Source organism: Prunus mume, linkage group LG2 (assembly GCF_029339155.1).
Source record: "Prunus mume cultivar Tortuosa linkage group LG2, ASM2933915v1, whole genome shotgun sequence".
Lineage (NCBI taxonomy): Eukaryota > Viridiplantae > Streptophyta > Magnoliopsida > Rosales > Rosaceae > Prunus > Prunus mume.
Window position 1 is genome coordinate 16,718,333 of NC_142699.1, and position 27,584 is coordinate 16,745,916.

At 37.9% G+C, this 27,584-nt stretch overlaps 5 protein-coding genes and 2 non-coding genes across 8 annotated transcripts; 5 read left to right on the forward strand and 2 right to left on the reverse strand.

Annotated features, from left to right (window-relative positions):
- The first annotated feature begins 94 nt into the window (after nucleotides 1-94).
- LOC148919740 (small nucleolar RNA Z159/U59) lies at nucleotides 95-178 on the forward strand. Its single transcript, XR_016124842.1, has one exon. It is a non-coding gene; the product is annotated as a small nucleolar RNA Z159/U59 (small nucleolar RNA).
- A 131-nt stretch (nucleotides 179-309) lies between these two features.
- Nucleotides 310-383, forward strand: LOC148919741 (small nucleolar RNA Z159/U59). Its single transcript, XR_016124844.1, has one exon. It is a non-coding gene; the product is annotated as a small nucleolar RNA Z159/U59 (small nucleolar RNA).
- A 3,473-nt stretch (nucleotides 384-3,856) lies between these two features.
- On the forward strand, nucleotides 3,857-5,327 carry LOC103320964 (vacuolar iron transporter 1). Its single transcript, XM_008222704.3, has 4 exons — nucleotides 3,857-4,206; nucleotides 4,306-4,391; nucleotides 4,704-4,818; nucleotides 4,918-5,327. Exons 1-4 carry the CDS (start codon nucleotides 3,959-3,961, stop codon nucleotides 5,222-5,224), a joined length of 756 nt encoding a protein of 251 aa, XP_008220926.2. The 5' UTR covers nucleotides 3,857-3,958; the 3' UTR covers nucleotides 5,225-5,327.
- Nucleotides 5,328-7,030: 1,703 nt separating this feature from the next.
- Nucleotides 7,031-8,625, forward strand: LOC103320963 (vacuolar iron transporter 1-like). The gene is made up of 4 exons (XM_008222703.3): nucleotides 7,031-7,396; nucleotides 7,513-7,598; nucleotides 7,706-7,820; nucleotides 8,212-8,625. Exons 1-4 carry the CDS (start codon nucleotides 7,143-7,145, stop codon nucleotides 8,507-8,509), a joined length of 753 nt encoding a protein of 250 aa, XP_008220925.1. The 5' UTR covers nucleotides 7,031-7,142; the 3' UTR covers nucleotides 8,510-8,625.
- Nucleotides 8,626-8,974: 349 nt separating this feature from the next.
- HSFA8 (heat shock transcription factor A8) lies at nucleotides 8,975-11,688 on the reverse strand. Its single transcript, XM_008222702.3, has 3 exons — nucleotides 11,209-11,688; nucleotides 9,415-10,462; nucleotides 8,975-9,242 (listed from the first exon to the last, which is right to left on the reverse strand). Exons 1-2 carry the CDS (start codon nucleotides 11,443-11,445, stop codon nucleotides 9,473-9,475), a joined length of 1,227 nt encoding a protein of 408 aa, XP_008220924.2. The 5' UTR covers nucleotides 11,446-11,688; the 3' UTR covers nucleotides 8,975-9,242; nucleotides 9,415-9,472.
- A 5,735-nt stretch (nucleotides 11,689-17,423) lies between these two features.
- On the reverse strand, nucleotides 17,424-18,861 carry KNATM (KNOX meinox protein). 2 transcript variants are annotated; one of them, XM_089046620.1, is made up of 4 exons: nucleotides 18,715-18,861; nucleotides 18,286-18,499; nucleotides 17,813-17,917; nucleotides 17,424-17,732 (listed from the first exon to the last, which is right to left on the reverse strand). In XM_089046620.1, the coding sequence occupies exons 2-4, from the start codon at nucleotides 18,469-18,471 to the stop codon at nucleotides 17,535-17,537; spliced, it is 489 nt and encodes a 162-aa protein (XP_088902746.1). In that variant the 5' UTR covers nucleotides 18,472-18,499; nucleotides 18,715-18,861; the 3' UTR covers nucleotides 17,424-17,534. The 2 variants fall into 2 exon arrangements, with proteins under 2 accessions (XP_088902746.1, XP_008220923.2); XM_008222701.2 differs by having other exon boundaries at nucleotides 18,286-18,837.
- Nucleotides 18,862-22,903: 4,042 nt separating this feature from the next.
- ATTPS6 (UDP-Glycosyltransferase / trehalose-phosphatase family protein) lies at nucleotides 22,904-27,184 on the forward strand. The gene is made up of 3 exons (XM_008222700.2): nucleotides 22,904-25,762; nucleotides 25,846-26,119; nucleotides 26,663-27,184. The coding sequence occupies exons 1-3, from the start codon at nucleotides 23,757-23,759 to the stop codon at nucleotides 26,948-26,950; spliced, it is 2,568 nt and encodes an 855-aa protein (XP_008220922.1). The 5' UTR covers nucleotides 22,904-23,756; the 3' UTR covers nucleotides 26,951-27,184.
- Nucleotides 27,185-27,584: the final 400 nt, after the last annotated feature.

Below are 27,584 nucleotides of genomic sequence, written 5' to 3' on the forward strand. Positions count from 1 at the left end.
GACTCTCACCGACGATGAGGAGGTTTGTGGATGTTTTGAGTGACTGATTTTTCTAGTTTGGGTTTTGAGGTTGTATGAAATGATATCTTCTTTTGCTTCTAATGATGATGTTTCTACAAAACTTTCGTTCTCCTGAGCTTATCAGTGCTGAGAAACTGGAGACCTGAACTGAAGAGCATTCTAAGAAGATATATATTTTTCTTTCATCTTGATTTTGAATTTGATTCCTTTGTTTACTTTTTGTTCATAGTTGTTAGCTGTGGGTTTTCCGAGTAACTTTGCTGTGTTTATTAAAGAAGATCTTCTTTTGTTTCTAATGATGAAACATTCAATTCTCCTGAGCTTATTAATGCTGAAAATCTGGAGACCTGAACTGAAGAACATCACGAGAAGATATTCTTTATATTAAGTCGTTCTGTATCAGCATCTGCTGTCTTTGAATCGTTGATTTGCTATTTTCTTCCTTAATCGTTTGTGCTTTTATCGTTGAGTCTATTTTTGTGATTGATATACGGTAAATTAGCCCCTCCAAAATCTGAAGCATTTTTCTGCCAAACTTGTTGAGAACGGTAAAATCCAGATTGGTGAATGAGCGAGCGTTTGGACTAATTAATAAAGGAAAAGTTGATTGGACCCAAAATTTTAAAAACGAAGCTGAAAGAGATCTTAAACCCCAAGAAGCAGCGTAATAAGGCTTTGGTCAAGGCAACCCATGGGCTCAAAAAACATTTCAAACCCATTGCCTAGAAACATAGCCTCGAAGCCACGCACAGAGAGGGAACTTCTATAACGAGGGGTTACAACTTACAACAACGAGGGGGTTCAATCCAACAATTCAATAATTCTGCATTGAATCATACAAGTATTAAGTACCCTCTCGTTATAACCCCTCACTATAGCCCCTTCTAGTCTCTGTGCCTCTGCACACAGAGACCATCATGACAAAGGAAATTTTGTGTTTGTTTGCACAGTAGAGAGAGAGAGAGAGAGAGAGAGAGAGAGAGGCATGAAATGGAAGGAAATACTTTCAGCAAATCATTTTTTATGTAAAATGGGTTGAATGAGCTTTGAGGGTATGATCTGAAAAATAAAGCGAAGATAAAGCCAACTTTATAATTATTGATATCCGTACTACTAACATCACATCTGTAATGTTATTTTGCTAGTGGCATTACAGATGGACAAGTTCATATCTAGATTGCTACAGATTCCTTCTCTCTGTTCCTCTTTTCTTCCGTGACTTTATTTTCTTTTTCATATCTAGATTGCTACAGATTCCTTCTCTTTGATGTTTAATTGCACTGTCACTGACTCGCTGTGCCTGAGCAAAGGTAAAGCAAAAAGGTTGGCGCAAAAGCCTTCTTTATTTGTGGCGCATGCCAGACATACATAGTGATCAGATCAGATTCCATGTTTTAACTGGTATACTTCCACACCACATCCACAACTCCCACTAACTTACTATTTACGTGTCCCTTGGTACCTACCCACCAACAAGCCTACAATACAATGCCAAATTGCCAATGAGATTGGAAGAACAATTTTAAAGCAGAGATTCATTTGATGCATTGTGTTCTTTTGCCTCACTCACTTGTTTCAATTCTTTTCTTCCTTCCTATTGGTTTTACTTTGTCCTTTTGCCTTCACTTTGGTTCAAAAAAAGAAATTCGTAACTATATAAAACCTGATATCTATGAGATGCAATCAAAGAAATTCATAACTATAGTTTTCATGGATTCAGTCGTTTTTTACGCCATATGAAACACAAAATTTTATTTTATTTTGTCCCTTACAATTTGCAGTTGAATGGAAAATCAACGGAAACCCGAAACTTCGCTAAGAAGGAAAAGATGTTCGAGATGGATTATAAGATAAAGAAAACACTAAAGAAAAAGATTGAAATAATATGTTCTGTAATCCAAGAAACCCACATTACCCGTGGTAATGATGATGAACAAAGAGCCAAGATATATTTTTCCAAACAAATAAGAAGATGGGCAGAATATTTGTTTGAAGAAATGAGCAATATTACTTACCATGACCAATGGTGTTGCCGGGACATGCTTCATACTGTTCGATTTTTCTAAGCAAAATTAAAATTAATTTCGCATATTTTCTTTTCGACAAAAGAATGGGCACATGTTTATTAAATGTGAAACTATTCGATTTGTCAAAGCAAAATTTAAATTAAGTTCGCATCTTTTCTTTTCGACAAAAGAATGGGCACATGTTTATTAAATGTGAAACACATGTGCTGCATAAATCATGTTCCTATGTTGGATCTCACTAGGTGCGTTGAGTATATTTTAAGGATTTTTTTTTTTTTTTTTAATGAAACTTTATTGGGTAAACTTTACGGTACAATTAAAAACATTAACAAGACATCTAAAATACCAATCCCAAGAGGACACAAACTAACATGCTAAAAGCAAAACTAATAAGGACAAAAGCCGCACTAAAACTATTAGCTCACATTACCACAATTAGTCATAAGCCTAAACAAATCCCACAAACCCAATATAACCAAAACCCTAAAACAACTCATTAGCCTAAACAAACCATACCACCACCACCTAAAAAAGCGTCATCGTGACCCCACCCACCACTGCATTTGTAACAAATTTGGGAAAATATGATTTCCAGTCATTTACCAGGCATAAGAGTGAACAAATAAACAAAAACAACTTTGCCAAAGAACAATTGAATAATTTGCAGTAACCTCTGTCAAAGACAATGTATAATCAAATTTAGAGAACATGAGTGGCATTAGGGAGCAGGTTTTAGAGGTAGGATTTGATGGAAAACATAGACTAAAAGGGGTGATTGGTAACTTCAATCTAACCATGGCTCATAAGAAACCACCACAATGGGCTTTTTATTCAAACACACCTCAATTGACTTATTCACTAACCTAAAAGAAAAAGACGAGAAGATAGGAAGAGGATGAGAAGGAGTAGTCCCCCCAAAAAAGAAATTTTCCTTTATGACTCACAGAATGAAAGAGCAGCTCATATTCTAAGGAAATTTTTTTTTTTTTTGGTCGAACATATTCTAAGGAAACTTGGAAGTGCATTTAAGTTTAAAACTTCAAATGCTTTTTCATAGGTAGGAAAAATGCTTCCCAAGTACATTTGATTTTTCTAACAATACGCTTTTAGAGGCTCTTGTGTTTTTCTAAGAAGCACCTTCAAACATACAATAGTTGTCAACGGGAAGATTCATTAGATGAATTGAATCTCTATCAGTGGAAGTGGTTAACGTAGAATATCACTAATAGAAACCCATATGTTCAGAATAAAGTTGATCCAAAAGTAAGCACGAAGAAAGAAACGAGATTCACAAGTGATTTGACTCTTTATTTTATGTAGTCAATAGTTGAGAATTGCGTTTGTAGTTTTCTTCTCTTAATTAAACTTTGGTGAAGAAACTAAACTTAAATTAGCATAGCATGCGTTTGGATAAGGCCTGTGTCTCACACACGCCGTATACTTTAGCTTTAGCATACGTATGAGGCCTGTGGCAGCCACACGCAATGCCACCCAAAATTTCAGCCTTCTTTCTTAACTCGACCCGTAATGAGGCCTATGGTGCGCACACGCCACTGAAATGATAGGTGGGTCAAAAGTGAGAGCAACTTTTTCATTTTGTTATTTTAGTAATTATTCGGCGGGGTGGGCAGAGAACAAACGGTGGACCCAAACAACACATATCGCTTTAATTTCTCTTTATCTGGAATCTCCACAGCACCTACCTACCACCCTTTTTTTCTTAATAATAATAATCTCAATTTACAAGTATATCACTAATTTTGATTGACCCCCCTCGTCTTCCTTTATATATAAATACCCGGCCTTTTCCTCACTCTCAGACTTCATCCCGTGGGGCAGGCAGCCAAGAGATATTTCAATAGAATCGCTTTAGCTTAGCTTGAGAGACTCACTAAAGTAGTTAAACAAAAATGGCAACTCAAAATCAAAATGGGTATGCGGACTTGGAGAAGCAGATGCTGATCCTGCATGACCATGAAGAGAAGCACTTCATGTCGAGTGAGATTGTGCGTGACGTCATTCTTGGAGTATCGGACGGTCTCACCGTCCCTTTTGCCCTCGCCGCCGGGTTGTCCGGTGCGGATGTCAGCTCCTCCATCATTCTCATCGCTGGCATTGCTGAAGTTGCCGCTGGTGCTATCTCCATGGGGCTCGGCGGGTATTAATTAATATTATTTAAATGAATTTTCAAAGAGATTTTGTTTTTCATTTATTATTAATTTTTTTGGTAATAAAAGCAAGATGCATGGCTTTGCAGGTACCTTGCTGCTAAGAGCGAAGCTGATCATTACATGAAAGAACTAAAGAGGGAACAAGATGAAATCATCGCTGTCCCTGATACAGGTCTCTCTACATCAACATTATAATTTTACCATATTATTATATATTAATTATTTAGCTCTGACTCTCTGACTCTGAGACTGTGCAGACAGAATTCACGAGCTATATAAATTTATTTATAGGCTGCCTGCCGGGTTAAGATCATGTGAACCTCTTTTAAACTTTGCACTGTATCTGAATATGATTGATGGGGTTCTTTTTTCCTTTTTTAAATGATTTGCTCCTTAATTTAATTATGTGTATATATGCTTAAATATATGATTGGAACATAATTAACATATTAAATAAAGTTGTTATATTATGAATGAAACGCAGAGGCTGCTGAGGTTGCGGAAATATTGTCACAGTATGGGGCTGAACCACATGAGTATGGGCCTGTGGTGAATGCTCTAAGGAGGAATCCACAAGCCTGGCTTGATTTCATGATGAAGTAGGTTAATTTGAGTATAAGCTTATTAATTCACTGATTTATCAACTAATTATTTATTAATTAATTATATGGCCGGGATCATTGGGTGGGTGGGTGCAGATTTGAACTGGGACTGGAGAAACCAGACCCGATGAGAGCCGTACAGAGTGCAATGACAATTGCGTTTTCGTACATAATTGGAGGGCTGGTGCCCCTCGTGCCATACATGCTCATTCCAAATGCAACAAGGGCTGTGGTTGCATCTGTCATCCTAACCATCGTGGCTTTGATGATTTTTGGCTTTGCAAAGGGTCACTTCACGGGCACCCAACCCTTCAAGAGTGCCCTACAAACTGCCTTCATTGGGGCCATTGCCTCTGCCGCTGCTTATTCCATTGCTAAACTTTTCCAAGCATACCACCATTAATATTAATTAGTTTCAACTTTTTTTGTTTTTTTCATTTAAATTACATGTCTTATTAATTAACTTCATCTTTCTGCTTCTATATATCCGTTAATTTCTAGCTCAATCTGCGCGGTACAATATTAATTTGCTGCTAGTGGACTGGTTGTTCCATGGTTTAATTAATCTATATATAGCTTGAAATATTCCTTCCTTTCTTTGGAAAATGACAACAACAAAAAGTTAAATCAACATAATTAATAATATTAATATTAATTGGTGTTCAAACAATATCGTTGAATAAATCAGAGCTGCAGAATCCAAAGTAATATTCCGTACACACCACACCACCTGCAATGCCAAAGGCTGCAAGGCCTGCACCAATATTACATTGACTGTCTTTATCAGCACATCATTTCTTAATTAATAATTTCATCCACCTCCATTTCCATCCAGTTCCATAGATGCCACGTATCCGCAGAACCCTTGGATATGTTTCTGCATGTTGGAAGGCAGGTTGCTCTTCCTTCTTCTGATCGCTACTTCTTGAGTAATTGTTATTTTTATGTTGCCATCATTGTAATTGTTAATTACCAGCCAAAGCCAAACAAATATCCTATGATTTTGAGCATCCTTTTCACCAACCCCATTAGAGCGGGAACGTGCGCATATAGTTATCCAACCAAGATGAATTATTGTTTGGTGGTGGGACTGGATTTTGTAAAATGGATAACAGTTCAACATGTTGTGTCTTGCAATAAGTTCTACTTAAAGAGGTAAGACTCAATAAGTTCCACTTACAACATATTGTGTCTTACATAATATACTAAAAACTATTAAAATGTTAAATTCAACTCGTCGCTGTTGAAGACAGTTGAATGTAACTTGACACTATTTTTTATAAAATTATTTTATAAAGGACTAAATGTAGCCCTCCTCACCCAGAGATGCAAACTTGGCTTCTTCTTCTTTTGGGAAAGATGCAAGCGCGGGATTTAGGAGATTAATGAATTTGGATTTGGACATTAATTCCGTATCAACTAGAAGTACATGCAATGTATTTCTAATGATTCAATGAATTTGAAATTACTAGTATAATAACACAATAGAACCAAATCTCTTAACTTATTAATCAATTGATTGATATATATATATATATATATATGGTTTTTAGCTCATATAAGGAAAATACAACTCGAATCAAATCGCACATTTTAATCCTGCACAAATCCCAAGCACACCACTCGACACTCGTTTTATATTCAAGCCATTTTCGAGTTGAGTATGGGTTACCTTAAATTCTTTGAAAGAAAAAAATGTTCGTTAATCTAGCTTAGTGATATTTTTCTTTATAATGTTAGAATACATCTTAAATTCGAATTAATAATAAGTGAAACGCGTGACTTGACCATGATACAACACAACTTTATGATTCCCATTGTTACTGGCATTTGGTTTGGAGATTCGAATTTAAACTTGATACAATTTTGAGAATATAAATATTACTAAAATAGTAGCAAATGAGTCATTGTCATCCTTCTATTTTTAATGAAATGAAATCAGAATGCAATTGAAAAAAACGAGGAAAAGAATAATGAAGGCGGCAAAACGCATAATAACGCACAGCACGCAAAAGTACTTACATGTAACGGGAATAATATTGTTTTGTTATTTTTGTCAATAACACAATAACACGTGAAAAACTTATACTACATGTCATTTTGTTATTGACCGAAAATAACAAAAAATGGTAATCCCGTTGAGAGTTTCTATCCACAGCACTGGAGCATAATGAGGTTGGTGGGTGTATAAATAGGTAAGGGTGTCATAGCAAGCAAAAGCATAGCAGACCCAATTTACACACAAAAAGACAGCAACATAAATAAAAGGCTCCGAAATCCGGGGTTTGGTTACTTGACTCCAAAACCCTTTCCGTTTTACAATGGCAGCTAATGACGGGCGCGGGCAAGCAAGGACCTTGGACCCAGAGAAGCAAACACTCCTGAGTCAGCACACAGAGAAACACTTCACCGCTGGAGAGATCGTCCGTGACATCATCATCGGCGTATCCGACGGTCTTACCGTGCCCTTCGCTCTCGCAGCAGGACTCTCCGGTGCCAATGCCACGTCATCTATCGTTCTCACTGCTGGCATCGCCGAAGTCGCTGCCGGTGCCATCTCCATGGGACTCGGCGGGTATACTTTCGATTCTGCTTATCGCTTCTTCTGTTTTGTTTGGTTACTGAGAAAATGCGAAAATTATTAGGGTTGTTGATTTTAGATTATTGTTATTGTCAATATTTCTGACGCAGATATCTGGCGGCGAAAAGCGAGGCTGATCATTATACGAGGGAGCTGAGGAGAGAACAAGAGGAAGTAGTAAACGTTCCTGATACAGGTTGATTTTTTATTTTGTTATAAGTCTCTGTGTGTCTCTGGTATGCTTAGTTAGAATTGAATATGAATTATGAAGTATGAAGGGGTTTATTCATATGAAAATTGCAGAGGCGGCAGAGGTAGCAGAGATACTGGCAGAGTACGGGGTAGAGCCACATGAGTATACGCCTGTGGTGAACGCTCTAAGGAAGAATCCCAAAGCGTGGGTGGATTTCATGATGAAGTAAGTTGTTGTTCATATTCCTAAACAATACAAATTTAATTAACTTTAGAATTAGAATGATGAATGATGAATGATGAATAAAGGATAGGGAGAGAATGTGTTAGTGTTGTGGATATTCTCTTCTGTGCACGAGTGGGCCAACTAGTTGACAAGTGAATAGATCCATCACTTATCAAATGCAATAATAGAATCCAATTTCTCTTTCTCTTTTGAAAATGCTTACTTTAGAAATGTGGACAAAACCCATGCGGTCCCCAGCCTGGTTATGTTTTTCCGTCCGTCATGACTTCCATCTTTATTATTTCCTCTGAATTCGGAATTATGTTAATTGTGTAACTAGCATTATTAAGCAAGCAAGCTATTTTTAATTTAAATGATGATGATGATTCAGGTTTGAACTGGGATTGGAAAAGCCAGATCCAAGAAGAGCACTGCACAGCGCCCTCACCATTGCCATTGCTTACGTTTTGGGTGGATCAGTGCCCCTCCTTCCTTACGTCTTTTTTCCGAGGGCTAGAGAAGCTTTGGTTGCCTCCGTTGTCGTCACCTTGGGGGCGTTGCTAATATTTGGCTTTGCCAAGGGCCAGTTTACCGGCAATAAACCCTTCCAGAGTGCCTTCCAGACTGCTCTCATCGGAGCCGTGGCATCCGCTGCCGCTTTTGGCCTGGCAAAGGCTATCCATCCATGAACATTCGTCCTTTCCTATATATCATATGCTACTGTATTCTGTGTTTCCTATTCCTATGGAAATTTCAATGTTGCTTCTTATTTTCGGTATAATTTCATCCCGTGATCCTACATGAACTTTCGTTTCTTCCTTATTGACATCTAATAAGTATGCAGTTTTTTTCTTTTAAAAAAACAAGAAAGGTTATGTAGTTTTTGTACCTTTGTGGATGGGAATGGTTTGAGAAAAATGGTACTTTCACCTTCATTTGCGGGCAAGCCTCTTCAGAGCAACAAGGGAAGCAAGCCAACCCCTCTTACCACAACTAGCCCTTGGATAAAAGAGACGTTACCTAGAATCTCTAACAACCTTGAAAAATGAAATCGAATATTCAAATTGCATGTGCGCTATATAAATATCATAAGAGAACGCCTCTAGTTGCCATGAGAGAGAGAGAGATAGAGAGAGAGAGAGAGAAGAACGTCATATGCAAAGTGTATTTCATTTATATTGAGAAAATGAGAACGGTGTCCCGTGAATTTACAAGGCTGGTACAAGAAAACTATACCAAGTGAGGTTGCAGAAGTTAAGAAAAAGCAAGGCCACTGCAGTGGCGTAGATGACATATATTCTCCAATGCTCTTTAACCAAGCAGCTATTAAACCTCACAGGAAAATTACTCGAATTACATGTAGAAACAGAGCAAAACTGCAAGCAAAATACTCTTCCCAACGGTCATGCCGCCCACCAAAATCTGTCCATAAGCACAATGAAGGAAAGGTAAGTAGAAATAGTTCAAATTACAGCATGCAACCCAACAACACAAATTACTTCAGAACTCCAGGTAGCCTCAATTATATTTAAAATATGATTCTCCTAGGACAGTATAAAAGATTGATTGAAGAATAAGAAGCGAAGCGACTTACATTTGTTAAGTTGACTGAGAAAGAGCGTTACATGTATGAGGTATCCCAAAAGAAGCTCTCACTTTCCTGATTCTGTTCCACGTTTGCTGTTAGAGTCAGAAGCTAAATATCCCATTTGTTCAGTTATATGTTCCAAGTTTTGAGAGCTCTCCACATTAGATCCATAAACTGTTGATTCCGATGCAAAGTTCTGAGATTTCTTCATTTGCTCTATTAAAGTATCAAAATTCTGTGATTCTTGCAGCTCCGACGCGGTTGATTCCACCTCCATTCTAGAGTCAACAGTCTCTTTTCCATCTTCCTTTGTAGCTTCAATATCTTCTAAAAAAGGACTAGCTAAAAGAAGCTGCTCCCATGCACCATCATCAGATATATCCGGTAGGGTATATGGGGCTTGATTTTCCAGAGAGCTCAACTTTTCATCCATTAGCATTTTCATGAAATCAGGATTCACGACAAAATCGTTCATTCCATCTATATAAGAATCAAATTCAGTTTGTTTGTCTGAGCCTGAATTCGCTGCGAGGACAGGCTTCGGGGCTTCATCCACAGGAGGTTGGTATCTCACTATCGCACCATCAGAAGTTATTGGTATACCATCATCTACACCTTGTTCTAGCATATTTCCAGGTTCAGCAATGCGCCAACTGTTTTCTTTTGGCTGAAGAAGCTGAACTAAAAACCCAGGACTTTGCATGGCCATAACTAGAAATGACAGCATCTGCTGCTGATTCTTCTCCATTCCACGAAGGCGGTTCCTCAGGAGGAGCAAGTTATTTTCTGAAATTTCCTGGTGCTGCCTAAGCTTGACCAACTCTTGCTTCAGAGCAACTTTATCAGTCTTCAGGTTCTCAACTTCCCTCCATAGACCATTTTCAACAATGTTTTCAAAAGGCCCATCAGGATTGTCTTTCTGCTGTAATGCTTTTCTCTGATCTGTGCCCTGAGGATGTTTTCTTCTAGAAATATTCTTCAACAAATGCTTTTGACCTCGAATAAACCCTTCATTTGCAAACACCCAACGATCTGAATCTATTTTTCTGAAGCCCTGAAACAATAAGATTCTTGAATACTTGACTATCGGTTGACAATTCAAATAACATAACATGACATTTACACTCACAGAGAAACACACAAGTGCACCTGTAGTGCAGATATATACATACATATGCATATAGCTATATCCTATATACAATGCATATAGTTATATACATTGCTTTTTTCTCAATATAGCATTTCTGGGCAACTGAGACTGAAGCACAACCATTTAATTAGCTCAGGGCCAACTGAGACAAAAAGAAGGGAGACGGATCACGCTTCGAAAAGAGAACTTCACCATTCAAAATATTTTTACAAAGTCTTAACTCATGGCCAAGGCTTACATCTTAGACAGACCCTTCCCTTTTGAGTCCCACCTAAATGGATAACCACAGAAAACTTCCAAATGAAGGAAATACGAAACTTGATTTGGACCAATTGAGCACAAGTCTAGGCTCAAAAGAGCAAACTAATCATCTACGCAAGAAAGAAAACTTGATTTAAGAGATTTCTTCTAGTTTACAATCATTTACGAATGCGCAATTTTCTTTTATTATTTATATTTGGGATTGCCGCAATAATAACAAGAAGAAAAAAGTCTAAAAATCCAATATAAATATAAGCACAATTTGACAAAAACCAATTCAACCCACAACTGTAACGCAGCTAAAGAACGCCTCCATATAATAAAAAGAAACCTCAAAATGCAATAACCGAGATAGAAGAAAAAGTAAAAAATTGCCCAGAAAAGCTCACATAGATATTGAGCTGCCTCATGAAGCTAGAAAAGTTGCTGTGCTTGAAATACTTGGGCAACAATAAAATCGAGAACTGGGTCATGTCCCATATCACAAAGCTGTCACCGGTTTCACTCCACGAGATTATAGAGTCTGCATCGTTATCATCCACCATCTCATAGCATTTCCTCAGAAAAGGAGCCACCGATCCACCAGACCCAGACCCATCTCCACTCTTCCCCGCCGATTTCAACATGCCCCTACTCTGCTGCTTCCTTTTCAAAGAAAACCTAAGATTTTGACCTCAAAATTCGATGTGGGATAGGGTTTTGGAAAGACCCAAGAGAAGTAGCAGCACAATTGAGTAGAATCAGCGGAAGGGAAAAGTGTAGAACTGGGCGAAGTTTCCTTCCTACTCTCTCTCTCTCTCTCTCTCTCTCTCTCTCTCTCTTTTGTTTCTTTGGTGAGAGAGAGGCAAACTGGACTTTCCCCGCAGCTTGGTGTGCAAGTGGTGGTTAAGCTAGTTATTCACAGAAGATCGCCGCGTGGACAAAATGGAACTTGACGGGCCGAGCCCAACTCGTTTTTTTTTCCGACGAAACTGAGCCCAACTCATCCCCGTTTCTATGTGGGCTATTGAACTCAGTTATTTTTCTACAACAAGATTAAAGGAAGAAAATAAAAATGATTAATTGGTGATTTGCCCCTGAGTTTGTTCTTAATTTTCGATTTACCCTCTATCCCTTTTTTTAAAAGAAAAATTAAGAATATGAACTTTTTTTTTCTGCTAATTTTCCCTCTGCCGTCAAAATCATCAACATTTCATTTAATTTTTTGTTAAATCATTAAAAATAAATTACTTTTTTAGAAAAAAATTAAAGAAAAATGAACAAAACAAAAAAACATCATACCAACAGACCCCCTCTCCCCTCTCTCTTTTTCTCCCCCAACTTGACTACCCCTTTCCCACCTGCAACTTACCCCAAGACTAATTCGCAACCCATCCCCCTCACCATCGTCGTTGCCTCCCTTTCGCAACACACCCCCCGACTCACAACCACCCTTTTACCCATCGCAGCCTCCCTGTGTCTCTCAACAGCTCACCCTCCCACAGCCACCACCCCATAACCATCACACACACACTTTCTCTCTCTTCCCCCAAAGCCCAGGTCCATCCTCGACATCCACAAAATCACCCACCTTGCCACAACCCATCTGCCCCTTGTGCGGTTTTTGATCAAATAGATTTGGGTTTTTTTGTGTGTTCAAATATGTACATATGGATTTTTTTGTTCAAATATATGGTGGTGGTTTTGGTGTTGTTGTATGGGATGTGTTCGATTTTGGGGAAGGAGGGGGTTGGTCTGAGGAGTATAGGAAGTGGAATTGGTAAGCAAAAATTCATAGGCTAATAGGAAGTGTGGTTAGTCTGAGGATGACCTTCTCTCTATTTTTTTTTTTTATAAAAAAAAATAAAAACTTTATTTCTATTATTATTAGGGGTGGGCGCAGTCCAATTCTCACCTCAAACCGAAATTGGAATCGGTACTATTTAATCGGTCTTGTTCGGTCTGGTTTAGGCAAAAAAAATTTCAAAAACCAACCAGTTTGGTTCTGACTGGTTTCGGTTTTGAATCGGATTATTAATTTATTATTTTTTAAAAAAATTCAAAAAAAATTATTTTTTTTATAAAAAATTATAATAAAAAACTTATTTTTTTGGGGTTAAAAATTAACAAATAATTCAATTCATACATTTAGACATTTTTTGAAGTTGAACTTGGAAAAATAGTGATTATAAAATTTAAAATATGACATTAAATTTTAGGGTAAACTACAGTAAACCCCCCAACCTATAGGGTCATTTACGAGTGCATACCCGATTTTGGGGATATTTACGAGTACATACTCAATGTCTCGAAAAACCTACAATTTGCATCCGTTAGTCAAACTGTTAGTTAGTCTGTTGAATGATGACAAGTCAAAAATGGGACCCTTTTTTGATGACTTGGACTTCCACGTGGACCAAATATTAATTAAAAAATTTATTTTACTGTTTAAATGATTTAAAAAAAATCTCTCTCTCTCTCTCTCTCTCTGTGACAACCCAGACCATAACACTCTCCCTCTCTCCTCGGCTTCGGGCTGCATCATCTTATCTAATCTAGCCTAACCTCCAAACCACCACCCCTCCCCCCTGCGATCTAGACCATCAAACCCACAAGCCTCCGATCTGGAAAACTGGTAGTCGCTGCCATGCCTAGTTCAAGACTTTCCTGATATCCCCAAGCAACACCGCCAGCATCGTCGTAACGACAAGCCTCTGATATGCACAAACTGACTAAGACGATGCAGCCCGAAGCCGAAGAGATTGCCGATGCGCCTATAGCGATTCCGTCAAATCTACCACCGATGCTTTTTCTAGTTTTCAGAGAAAAATATGATTTGGAAAGTGAAACTCGTCAAGAAAAACAAAATGGGTGCTTTGAAAAAAGTGTAAAGATTTTGTCCAATTCTTGCCCAAAATCTTCTAGTTCTTCCTTATGTTTTGCCCTTTAATCGATTTACACCGTTGATTTCTCTTTGATCACCATGATCTTGTGACTCCATGACTTATATTCAAAACCCAAATCCCAAATTTCTCAGATGGGTAAAGATTGTGGGTTTCAATATTGATTATTGAAGTCCAGATCTCACTTTTACGTTCAAAAACAAAGCTATGTAAAGAAATATTCCTCACACCAAAAAGGATGAACCTGGCCTATTCTCTCTTTCATATATTAAATATCCCAAGCCATTTTTCTTCTTTTATAGACGAGCTTTGTTACGGACAACTTTCTGGAGAAGAAGGATGAGCTTTCCGGATAGCTTTTTGGAGAAGTTGAGGTGAATTGGGAGGGAGAATGAGAGAGAAGGAGAGTTGGGTTTGGGGGTGGGGGTAGGCAACGGGAGAGGGGTGGCTGAGATGTGGGGTTGAGTTGGGAGGGAGAGAGGGTTTGGCTGGGTAGGAGAAGAAAGATGAGATTTTTTTTTTTCTTCATTTTTTAATGATTTAAAAATCATTTTTAATATATACATAATTTTTATTATTTATTTGTCCACCTGTAAGTCCACGTTAATTAAAAAATAGGTCTCACTTTTGTCACATCAACATTTAACAAATTCACTAACGGTTTGGCAAACGGAGGGGGCAAATTATAGGTTTTCCGCGACGTTGAGTATGTACTCGTAAATGTCCTGAAAATCGAGTATGCACTTGTAAATGACTTTATAGGTTGAGGGATTTACTGTAATTTACCCTAGATTTTAAAATTTTGTAAAATAAAAAAATACATATATAACTGGTCCAGTTCGGTCCGGTCCGATGCGGTGGGGTGTAAAACCGAAATCGAAATCGGTTCGATCCGGTTTGTTGACTTTTTTGGTCAACTAATTTTTTTTTACCGGTTCGGTTCGGTGTTTCGATTTTTCAGTCCCGATACCCACCCTAATCATTATTGATTATTATTTCAAATTTTATTTTAACATATAAATGACCAATTTGCCCTCATAAATGTTGAGGATTTAGACAACATGGGGGAATTGGCGAAAAGAGAAGAAGTTAATATCCTTAATTTTCTATATTAAAAAAAAAAAAGATATGGGGTCAATCGAAAGTTAGGTACAAGTTCAGAGGGTAAATCACCCGTTGAGCATGAAGATTGTAAAACATTTTTAAAAAAAATATACAAGCGATGTCTAAACTACAAGGGGATGAGAGTTTCTCATACATACACTACCGAGATGCCATCGGAGTAGGGACGAACCCAGAATTTTAAAATGGGGTCGAGGCCCAAAAAATTCACAATTGGGCCCGAATATATTCTCGGCCCAAAATAATATATTATTGAGAAAAGACCCAATTTGGAGCACGCAAAAATTTACTGTGCACGAATCACACTTCGCGTGCCATGCCAAATAAATAATCTATCGTGCTAGGAATCAAAATTAAGATTGTAAAATGCGTTAGTTCTACAAATCCATACTAATTATCCCGTCAAGCATCATAATTGAAAGACATGTCAAGCTACATGCCATGTAAAACATTGTTATGTCACACCCAACCACGCTACAAGCCTAAGTGGGCCCAAGCCACTTAAATGCCCGAAGCTTGCTTGAGTGAGTTGTGGTATGGATGGTAATAAGTTGTCATGAGACCCATTGATGGGCCGAGAAATGGAGGTTCCGGGTCGCTTGGGAGCCTCGGAACCCAAGCCCATTTCTTAGACCCAAACATATGGGTAAGCACAAAAAGGGAGAATAACTCAACCAAGGTAACCCAACTAAAATAACCCAACAAAAATGGTCCACTATAATTAACCCATATAGCCCAATATTTGATAAGATTAGCCCATTTGTTTGGTAGGTTGAAAGCCCATACAAATTAGAAGTATGAGGGCAGCAAAGGCTCCAGCATTTGACTGAAAGGCAAAGCCTTGGAAGGATTTGGGAAGACCACGTAGGCTGCTGGGAGGGAAGGAACAAGTTTTCAAGCAAAACATCAAAAGAAACAAAAGATATTGGCACGCAATGAGCCACCCTTCGAACCAGCAAGTATACTAAAGCTCTTTCCTTTATCAGATCTGACTATGAAGGAGGAAAAGAAAGGGAGAAAATGAGATATCTGAAAATAGGAATTCATCACTAGGGAGACTGCGGGAAAAAAGGCATTGAGCTCCCAAATCACCTGATTTTGTGCGAAAGAGCAGAGTAGATTTCACCAAAATAAGATGATTGAATGGATGAGGGGAGAAAGGAAGGGAAAAACTTGACAAAATGGGATGGAAACCATTAGGGTTTCTTGGGAAAAAATGGCTTCCAGCGGCTATAAATAGGGCATCTTCTACCTAACAAAAATCATCCACAACCAGAGAGCAAGCTTCCTCTCTTACTTGCAAAATCCAGCCATTTCGTGCATTATTCACCCTTCTTCTCCGTTTTCCCTCTTTTGGCATATTGTTCTAACAGTGACAGAGTCACTGTCAAGTTGCCGGAAGAAGCACCCAAGCCACTATTTCCTTTTTGCCCTCTTCTCTCTCAGCCAAACCTACTTAAAAACCATTCCTCTCTTACCTGGACACCCTTTCTACTCTCCAAAAACACATAATTCTCTCTTTAGTGCTAAACTCATGTCATTTTTGCTCCCATGCCATGATTTCCTCATGCCAAGCTAATAACTCATCTGCAAGCATTAAGAAATCATCTGTAAGTTGCTGTTGTTTTGGCTGGTGAAGGTAACCAAGATGCTTCCTAAGGCTCTACGCCCTTTCGAAGCATTTTTGGGGTTGATTTTCGAACTCAGACAAAGGGGACAATTTCATCAATCGCCCTTTTTAGCAGCCTAGTCCATTTACAGCTGCCGGAAGAAAAAACCCCTACAAATGGAATGGGCTAAATTTACACTTATGTACACACAATCCACCTAATTTGGGGTTTGACCAGATTACACACAATTCGGTCCAACTACATTTTGGGCCTCCAAACACCATATTGGATTTAAAATCTTAATCCACCTAATTTATCCGGCCCACCAAATGGGTCCTTAGTGTATTGTTGGATGAGCCAGTAGTCTTGATTTGTTGTGAGCTTTTGGATGTAAGTGTGTCATGATTGTCATAAGAAGGCTTAGGTGGGCTAAATTAAAGTTTGGGCTGATAAAATAAAAACTCATATGGGCTATAACCCATGTTGGTCCCTTCTAAGGGAGAAATTTTTATATGTTCCAAGTACACAACGTGACTGGTGTATCATCCACTACACATATGATATGTAGAATTATTCTCCAACTTACTTTATTGCTTTTTATGACATGTGACTGGTTGCATTGAAAATATTCCACATGCCGTGTATCTATTGGATGGTACACCAGCTAAGTAGTATACTTACAACGCCCAAAAATTACTCCTTATAAGGATTGTCTCTACATGAGATTTCAAACCTAAGACCACTAGTATGCATGGTCAAATCCCTTTTCTACTAGACCTCACCCACTGGTTAGCTTGTAAAACATATTGAAACTTGAAAGTTGTCTATGTTTTAAATGTTCCTTAGTCATGTTTATTTTACACTTCTATATCGTATTTATGAAGTGAAGAATCTTCATATTGCCTTTGCGGTCATAAATAATAAAGTGTGACTGGGATGTAAAATCCACCAGACAAAATGTATGCATGTAAGTAACGTTATAAATTGATGTAACAAAATTAATTAAGAAACTTTAATATATAGCAAGTACTTTCATCTCATGTTGGGACAAATTAACATTATTATAACTCATCAACTACCAAATTTAGTGATCAAAGATCATCAGTTTTCATCAGCATAATCGGTCAAATGTAGCCACGCATGCAGCTCCTCAAGTTGAGGTGTACGGGTTAATGTGGTTTTTTTGGAGGCACTGAGATCCTCAAGTTGAGCATACATATCAGTGATGAACGAGGTCGTTTCTTTTATAGGATCCTCCATGGCTTCTTTCAGCTTGTTTAGGGCGTCGCAGTATGCTTTCTGCGATTAATTCCAACAGAACATATTAATTCTCCATAATTAAACATAATAATTTATAATTATACAAAGAAGAAAGCTACCATGAATTGATCAAGGTCTGAAGAAGTGGGAATGGCAGCGGCCTTGAGCTTGTCCTTTTCAGTACTTGTGACTCCAATTTCTCTAATATTTTCACCCAACCCCACCTGGCAATAATTCACATTGATCGTTATTGTTGACCTGCGCATGCGTATCTAACCATTGACCTACCTAACCACTTATCTAATATTGTGATGATATATGTGTTCTTAAACCTAGCTAGCTACCCATCTGCACCTATATATGACCATGCAAAACACTTGCAAATTAGACGCCATTTTGGACTTCCTCATCTGTGTCTGACCGTATCATATTTGTGTACAATCTTTTAAAAAAAAAAAAAAGATTCACAGGACTTGGTAAAATTACAGCAGCTGAGTCGAGGTTTGTATCATTCTTAGTTTAATTCTGCATCATAAACAAGTAACTTCCAGAACCAAAAAGAGAAAACCCGACAAAAAGAAAAAGGAAGTACCTTCAAACAGTTGATGTGATTCTCCATCAACAGCCCATACAGTGGATGGCCGGAGATCCTCCTTTTTAGAACCTCCTGCTCCAACTCCTCCTCACCAACAACATCACCTTCATCTGATTGGGATTCTGTGCACACACTAAAAACACCCTTATTCTGATCATCATCACCATTGTAGTTGTCCTCCATCTCTCACCAGCTCTCTCTCTCTCTCTCTCTGAAATCTCTCTCAAATTCAAACACACCACATAGAAGATGATGATGAGATGAGTAGCCACCCCTTGTAGGTGTATTAATAATGATGGGTACTAAAACAAATATGAACAGTAGTTGTTTTTGCTAGTTTAAAAATATGTGAAGCAAATCAGTTTGTAGATATATGTGCATGATGCATAAATCACGATAAAAGCTGGGAGAGTGACCACTACTGACTTGATCAAATAGTTTCTCTGCTTCATCTTGTATGCCGAGAAAGAAACCTATCGACGTTTTATTTCTCTCCTCCTCGATAAAAGACGAAGCTGTCTGTCTCGCAATATACTTGATGTTCACTTTGTACTTTGCTTCACCCAAAGACCAAAGCAAGCTCTATATTTTTTTGTCTTTTTCTTTTTCCCTCATTTACATTTGGACAACAAATTTTCTTTTTCTTTTTCTTTTTCTTTTTCTTTTTTGCGTCATTCATTGACCAACTTGGAGTTTTCTACTTTGTTGTGTCACTCATTGACCAAACAGAAAAGAGAGAGAGAGAGAGAGAGAGAGAGAGGGATACATACAAGTACAAGTATATGAGATCATCAGAGACGAAAGAACCGTTACAAATTAATAGCTAGTTTATGCATCATACATGTTCTTGTGTGGTTTAGTTGGGAGCTTAATTCAAACTGCACGTATTCATTGCGGAAACAACCAAACAAGTTATGAGCACTCGTTTCCTTTTGTTGATTGAATTTATGCAGATTTTGGATTCCAATCTAGAAACGCCTACGTACTTAGTTGAAGAGTAGCACATGAAATCGTTATATATGAAACATGCAAATTATTTCTTCTTTCGGATGTGTGTACAGTGTATATATAGAGCATGAGAAATTAATTGATGAATTATCTTCACCATCTCAATGTTCACACACACCTTAGATATATGTCTAATTAGAGCAAATGTATATCTTATCTTATACTCAATGTTATCTATTCTTTTATTTTTTATTTTTAAAAATTCAACTAATATTAGGGAAGGAAATATTCTAACAAAACCTTAAGTGTATGAATATTTTCTTGGGGCGGTTATATACCAAACTATTATACTAGTGAGTCATTTATTTCGATTTTACATTTTTAGCTCTAATTTTACGTGACACCACAACATCGTCTTTAGTTACAAACCACTGCAAACCATTATATAAAAAAAGTACTCTTGTTGTATACATTGGCAAGTCAAAATCTACATGGATCGATTCTACCACCGCTGACTAATCAAAATTTTTTTGGACGAAATCTTGTTTCATTTAATAGAAGGTCAAACGCCATATTACATCAAAATAAACTCAAATTATTGAGTTCACACAAAACGTAATGCATACAGACATAGCCCACTATAAATAAAACTAACAAAATGCATAAGGCATACATAAAGACATAAAGCCCACATAGAGGCTGACCAATCAAAATTTGGTAAACGAAAGAGGGTACAAATTTGATAAGGGCAACGATTTGGAGGAGTTTCAATTATGTCATATATGTACATAGAAATAGAATCAAGCTTTTCAAAGTCACCCAAGAAAAAAACTATAAATAAAAAAATGTCCAGAATTTTTTAATTGGGTAGAGAGACAACTAAACTTGGATAATTACATATGCAGCAGATCATAGCAACTAAAAAGTAAATACTTTCTATTGTTTTTTTTGGTTGGAAAAAGAAAAAACATTTGAAGCGCATCTGGTGCTATAAGATTGAGAATATTATTTTATTCCATATTCCGGCCTGTTTGGCCATTTTCACATGTCCCCAATTTGAACGTCCAAGATTAATTCTGACCCTCAATCTTTACGTGGGTCCCTTATATATAGGTACACCAACCACCGTACGCCTTTCCGCGAAGAATCCTTTTCTGCTTTCCTCTTGTCCATTCCAATTTCCAAATCAAACCATTCCGTTACGATCTTTTGGATGTTTCCTCCACCGTCAAGAAGAATTTACGGAGCATACACGTGGCACTTCCTCTACCGCGTGATTTCAGCTGTTAATGCTCAACTGTATTTGTCATGCAGTGGCGTTACAGCGTAAGCACTCTGACACAAACCTTATCTGCCCATCGTTTCCAGTTTTACGGAAAGTAGGGCTGAAACCGCCGGCTTGTTGTCTTTTCTCGCAAATATCCGGAAATAAAATGTAACGCAGATAATGATGGCGTATTCTTCCCCGAGGCTTACACGTCTGCTATATTCTTATCCGAATTAATCCTTAATTATTGTCCACCTTTCCAACAACAAAAACTAGTTATTGTCCACTTTGTATTATCCTAGGCTCCATTTAATAAATGAAAAAAAAAATATAGTATATTTCAAATTTCGATAATGTTACCCATATTACAAATAACATAACTCTAAAAATTTAGAAGAAATATACTTTAGAATGATGGAGGAAAATAACTTCGGATTTAACTAAAAGTCGAGAATTGAAGAGAAAAAATTAATATTTTTACTGTTTGACAACTTAAGAACATAATTTATTAAATAAAGTGTGGACAAATCGTGAAAATTAATGATCGAGATTTCAGAGTTTAATTTCTAAATGGATGGTTATAGGTTAAGTGAATAAGAAGCCTTATAGTTTACACTTTACACTTTAGATATTTGTATTCAACTGCACCATCTCCCGACCAAAATTGTACTTCCCATAAATTTCAAACCAATAATTGCACATTCATATGTTATTTTTGTAAGTTTTCCTGAGCAAATTATATTTTTTATTTGAGAGACCCAATGCTCTGAGTATAAATGACGTAATTTTTTATTATTTTTTTTTGCAATTACGGTTTTAAAAAAAGAAGATATCAATTGCTGATATCATTTTAATGTCATTGTGGAAATTCCTTTTCAACCCTTCACATGTTCGGAGTTAAATAATGTTATCATCATCTTTATTTCAATTTCCATAAATCCTCCACCCAAACATCTGAATTCCTTTATACTAAAACTTCAAACATACTATCGACTGAAAACACTCATTCTACCTACCGACTAAAAACTCTCATTTCGCCGACCGAAAAATGCTCATGCAATCAACTGAAATCCATCATTAGTTGGAATTGTCATAATTCTTTCATAGCTTCCCATCGAATTATAACTAAAACCTTCGAATTCTGAATCGAACTTCTCAGTTTCATCGTTACTCAAATATGCTTTTGGTAATTTCTTTATCCTCTGTTTCAATTGGAAGTCAGTATCAAATTCTCATTGCTTTTTCTTATTTTTTAATATAAAAATTTATTTTGATGTGTGATTAATCAAATTACAGATTTTCAGTAGTCAATTTGTGCTTGTCAACAACTGTTTGGAGTAGAAAGTTGTTGCGGAAGATCTTAATATGCTATCATGAAGTATTATGTATTCGAAATTATTTATTTTATATATCATTGACTGAAATACATAATTAATAAGAACTATCGTAATTCTCAAAACTTCCTATCAATTCTATGTAAAAGAAATCTCAATTGAATTCCTCAATGTCTTTGTCATTCAAATATGCTATTGGTAATCTCATTCTCTTCAATTTCAATTTGAAGTAAATATCAAACTCTCATTGTCTTTTTTTTCTTTAATAAAAAATCATTTTGATGTGTCATTTATCAAATTACAGATTTGCACTAGTCAATTATGCTTGTCAACAACTTTTCGGATTGCAAAGCTGTTGTGGAAGATCTTAATATGATATCGTGAAGTAATTACAGGTTTGAGAAATTCTATTTATTTATTTATTAATATTTGATTACTACAAAAAGGTTTAGCCTATCCTGGGTCCTATCTTTTCCCATGGCCGAGCCTAATTGCAATTTATATTAAAGCTTCTTTAGTGAATTGATTCAGAAACCATTCACAATGAGCATTATTTTTGTTTTGTTTTTTTTTCGGTTGGAAATATATTTTTTTTTTGATCTGCACTGGCAGTGTAGCTTAGTTGTTTTGTTATTGTTAATAGTATATTTGTTGCAATGACTGTCGGACAAATCCGATAAATCGGTCAAACGAGACGCATCTCCCTGGGGCCTAGTCTCGAGCTGTCAATGAAGCATGGACAGAGCGACACGTGTCACGGAACCGATTCATAGTCCGCCACGTAAAGAGTCGCACGCTCTCGACATCCAGTTTCGGACAAGACCCTCGGTGTGGGTCCCACCGTTATGTAGGAAGCCTCGTGGCGGACACACCAAAGGACAAGGGATAAGGCCTAGAGACCTCATCCACTACTCTCTCAACATCTCTGTCGTAAACTCTCCTAGCCGTCCCATTCTGTTACATACGTTCCAATACCGCATCCAACGGCTCATAAGCTTTCGTCATTTTCTATTCATGTTTTTTCTTCTTTGAAAGAAACAAAGAAATCCACAAAATAATAAATGTGTGAAAAACAAAGTAAATTGTCCAGAACATTATCCCACTATTTTATGTTGGCCTCAGTTGGGTTGATCCTCCTGAGAGAGAGAGAGAGAGAGAGAGAGAGAGGATTACAAGGGTAGACTGTGAGAAAGTCCCATGAAAAGCAACCAAATTTTGGGGTCTCCTTTTTTCCCCATCTTTGATTAGATTTTTGTTCACCTTTCGTTTTGCTTCGTTCTTTCTCAATTCCACTCAATAAAAAGTGGGTTTTTGCAATTTCAGCTACTGGTAACATCTTAAACTGTTCTCAATTTTATTGCTGGAAGTTTGAATTTTGAAATTGTGATTGTTGTTCTTGTTCTTGTTTTGTTATTGCTGTTGTTGTGTTTAGTTGAATCCATATTTTCTCAGCAGTGCATGTGTGAGAATGTCTAGTTGAACCTCACCAAGAAAAGAATGTCTAGTTGAATGTTTGGTTGCCGAATATTTCCGGGCTGTGTGTGATCTGAATGTATTCCATTCCTTTTACCATCTCCTTTTATCCGGACAACAAGAAAGTTCTTGGTTTATCCTTCCCTTGTTTCGATTCACTTATCTTCAAAGATATTTGCAGTCAGCCTTTAACTTGTCATAATCTCTTTATCCCTTAGCTAGGATTTCATTCGAAATTATCAGTACTAGCAGTAACCTCTCACTCAAAACTCAGACCGGTTGTTTGTATTTCAAGCTTATTGTAGTCTGCTTCTGCGATATAAATTTTCAAAAAGGTTTTGCTTGTCATAGAAAATACGTAATCTTTAATGGGTTGTTTCATCTATGTGGGCGAGGGGATAGATAGAGAGAGGCTTTGATGACCTAGAGTTCCAGTCTAGAAACAAATGGTGTCCAAATCGTATTCCAATCTTTTGGAGCTTACCTCAGGCGAGGCTCCTTCGTTTGGCCGAATTGGCAGGCGAATTCCACGTATTATGACTGTTGCCAGTTTGATATCCGATGTTGATGATGATCCGTCCGAGAGTGCGTGCTCCGAAGACATGTCTTCATCTTCAGTCCAACGTGACCGAATCATAATAGTGGCTAACCAGCTCCCCATAAGGGCGCAGAGAAAATCAGATACCAGTAAGGGTTGGATTTTCAATTGGGATGAGAATTCACTACTTCTCCAATTGAAAGATGGTTTGGGGGATGATGAGATTGAAGTCATTTATGTTGGTTGTCTTAAGGAAGAAATTCACCCAAATGAACAAGACGAGGTTTCCCAAATTCTTCTCGAGACCTTTAAATGTGTCCCAACCTTTCTCCCACCAGATCTTTTCAGCCGGTATTATCATGGGTTCTGTAAGCAGCAGTTGTGGCCACTGTTTCATTACATGCTACCCCTTTCGCCGGACCTCGGTGGTAGATTTAACCGGTCCTTATGGCAAGCATATGTGTCAGTGAACAAGATTTTTGCAGATAGGATCATGGAAGTGATTAACCCAGAAGATGATTTTGTGTGGATACATGATTATCATCTGATGGTGTTGCCAACTTTCTTGAGGAAGAGATTCAATCGCGTGAAACTTGGGTTTTTCCTCCATAGTCCGTTCCCTTCGTCTGAAATTTATAAGACATTGCCTGTCAGGGAAGAGATTCTGAGAGCCATTTTGAATTCTGATTTAATTGGATTCCATACATTTGACTATGCAAGGCATTTCCTCTCATGCTGTAGTCGAATGCTTGGTCTTACCTATGAATCCAAGCGGGGTTACATAGGCCTCGAGTATTACGGTCGGACTGTTAGCATCAAGATTCTTCCTGTTGGTATACACATGGGTCAGCTGCAGTCGGTTTTGAGCCTCCCAGAGACTGAAGCCAAGGTTGTTGAGCTTATGAAACAGTTCTGTGACCGAGGAAGGATAATGTTACTCGGGGTAGATGACATGGACATTTTTAAGGGTATAAGTTTGAAGCTTTTGGCAATGGAGCAGCTGCTTGTTCAGCATCCAGAGTGGCAAGGGAAGGTTGTATTGGTGCAGATAGCCAATCCAGCCAGGGGTCGGGGAAAAGACGTGAAAGAAGTTCAGGCTGAGACATCCTCAACTGTGAAGCGAATTAATGAAACATTTGGGAACCCTGGGTATAAGCCTGTCGTGTTGATTGATGAGCCACTCAAGTTCTATGAGAGAATTGCATATTATGTTGTTGCCGAGTGTTGTTTGGTGACAGCTGTCAGGGATGGGATGAATCTAATACCATATGAATACATAATCAGTCGGCAACGGAATGCGAAATTGGATAAGGTTTTGGAGTTGGAACCCTCCAACCCGAAGAAGAGCATGTTAGTTGTCTCCGAGTTCATTGGCTGCTCCCCTTCTTTGAGTGGAGCAATTCGTGTGAACCCCTGGAATATTGATGCTGTGGCAGATGCAATGGACTGTGCCCTAGAGATGGCGGAGCCAGAAAAACAGCTCCGACATGAGAAGCATTATAGATATGTCAGTACCCATGATGTTGGGTATTGGGCTCGTAGTTTCCTCCAAGATCTGGAAAGAACATGTAGGGGCCATTTGCGTCAGAGGTGCTGGGGTATTGGGTTCGGTTTGAGTTTCAGAGTTGTGGCCCTTGATTCGAACTTCAGGAAGCTCTCTATGGAGCATATAGTTTCAGCTTACAAAAGGACCACAACTAGGGCAATCCTGCTTGACTATGATGGTACATTGATGCCTCAGGCTTCCATTGATAAGAGCCCAACTTCTAAATCCATCGATATCCTCAATAACTTGTGCAGAGACAAGAACAACATGGTTTTCATTGTTAGTGCAAAAAGCCGTAAAGTACTTGCTGAATGGCTCTCTCCTTGTGAGAAGCTTGGAATTGCTGCTGAACACGGCTACTTTCTACGGTAAATTTGTGCAAATTTCAAGTTTTATGTTTACACCAATCAAAATGTTGATTAGATTAAAACTAATGATTATATGGATTCAGATTGAAGCGAGATGCAGAATGGGAAACGTGTGCACCAGTTGCAGATAGCAGTTGGAAGCAGATTGCAGAGCCAGTAATGAAGCTTTACACTGAAACAACTGATGGTTCCACCATTGAAGATAAGGAAACTGCACTTGTGTGGTCTTATGAGGATGCTGATCCAGATTTTGGATCATGCCAAGCTAAGGAACTTCTTGATCATCTTGAAAGTGTGCTTGCTAATGAACCAGTTAATGTTAAAAGCGGGCAGAATGTAGTGGAGGTTAAGCCGCAGGTTTGATACCCCTTTCCTTGTTAAGTTGCTATCTCTGTTCTGCAAAATCTCGTTTTTGATTTCTCCAACCTGTATGATCAGTATCCAAATTCACATAAGCTTAGTAGCATGTGTGAAACGGAGAAAGGCGATGTTTTTAACATTGGGTTGGTCAAGGTATCAGAAGTTTGGAGGGGGTTGAGGGTTAGAGAGTGACTGCGCTCAAACTAGAGGTCATACCAAAATTATTAATACAAATTTCTTAATGTTACATAGGTATTGCATACTGTTTGACAAATGAAAATTTTGAAAACAATATGGCCCTTCCATGACAACAGATGCGGTATTGTTTGTTTTTTTCCCCAAGGATAAGTGATTAATCAAGTCTTCTTCACTCTTATGGTTGATGCCCATTGAGAATCAAGATTGTTGGGTTAGGTGTGAAAACTTTTCTTTTCTTCATATAAATTGTGGACGTTGCTGCCTTCACCACAGAAGCTAACACATGGCTCAATTGGACTTACAATATTTCGATAAACTGAACTTTCTTGTGTGTGTGTGCAGGGTGTAAACAAAGGACTTGTAGCCAAACGTCTACTTTCCACCATGCAAGAAAGGGGAATGTCACCGGATTTTGTTCTCTGCATAGGTGATGACAGATCTGATGAAGACATGTTTGAGGTAATCACAAGTTCCATAGCAGGCCCATCCATCGCACCCAGAGCTGAAGTATTTGCGTGTACGGTTGGCCGAAAACCCAGCAAAGCCAAGTATTATCTGGATGATACAGGGGAAATTGTTAGGTTGTTGCAGGGGTTGGCATCTGTGTCAGAGCAGACAGTACCTCTGTAGGCTTACCAAAGATAAAGAATGGGGCACCACCTTGTTTTCTCTGTTTGTAACTGCCATGATGTAGGTGAGTGGTGTATTTTGCATTACTTTGCCGTGTTTATTACTTCTTTTGTTCATCATGTAAATTACTGTAGTGGTAAGAGAAGCTGTGCAATCCGAGACTTTTGCATTTGTTGTTGTAAAGCTGTAAATGTGTTTGAGCATGAAATCCAAACTTTGTTTTGCTGCAGTTCATTCATAACTGTTGCCTAGGCTACCTTCTCTTGGAAGACCCATCTTCTAGGGTAAACCCCCCCTACGAAGAGATTGTTGTCTGGATTGCTTCAACACAGATTGATGATATTACATATTTTTTGTTTTACCTTTTAACCTTGGCAGAAATGTCGTTTGAACTTTGAATCCTTTTGGTGGGTTGTGTTCATGAGTGTAGAACTCAATACTTTTAGTTTGAATCTAGAATTGTAGAGCGCAGTTAACTGGAGGAATTATGCTCTTTTCACGACCAAGATGCTGCTGAAATTTGAAGTTGGTGAATGGTAGCAGCACGTAGCAAAGCAAGTGAAACCAGGACCTGTAGGCTTTTTCTGTGTTTTGGGCAATAATGTAATTATGCGGATCCCATCAGTATAGCAAT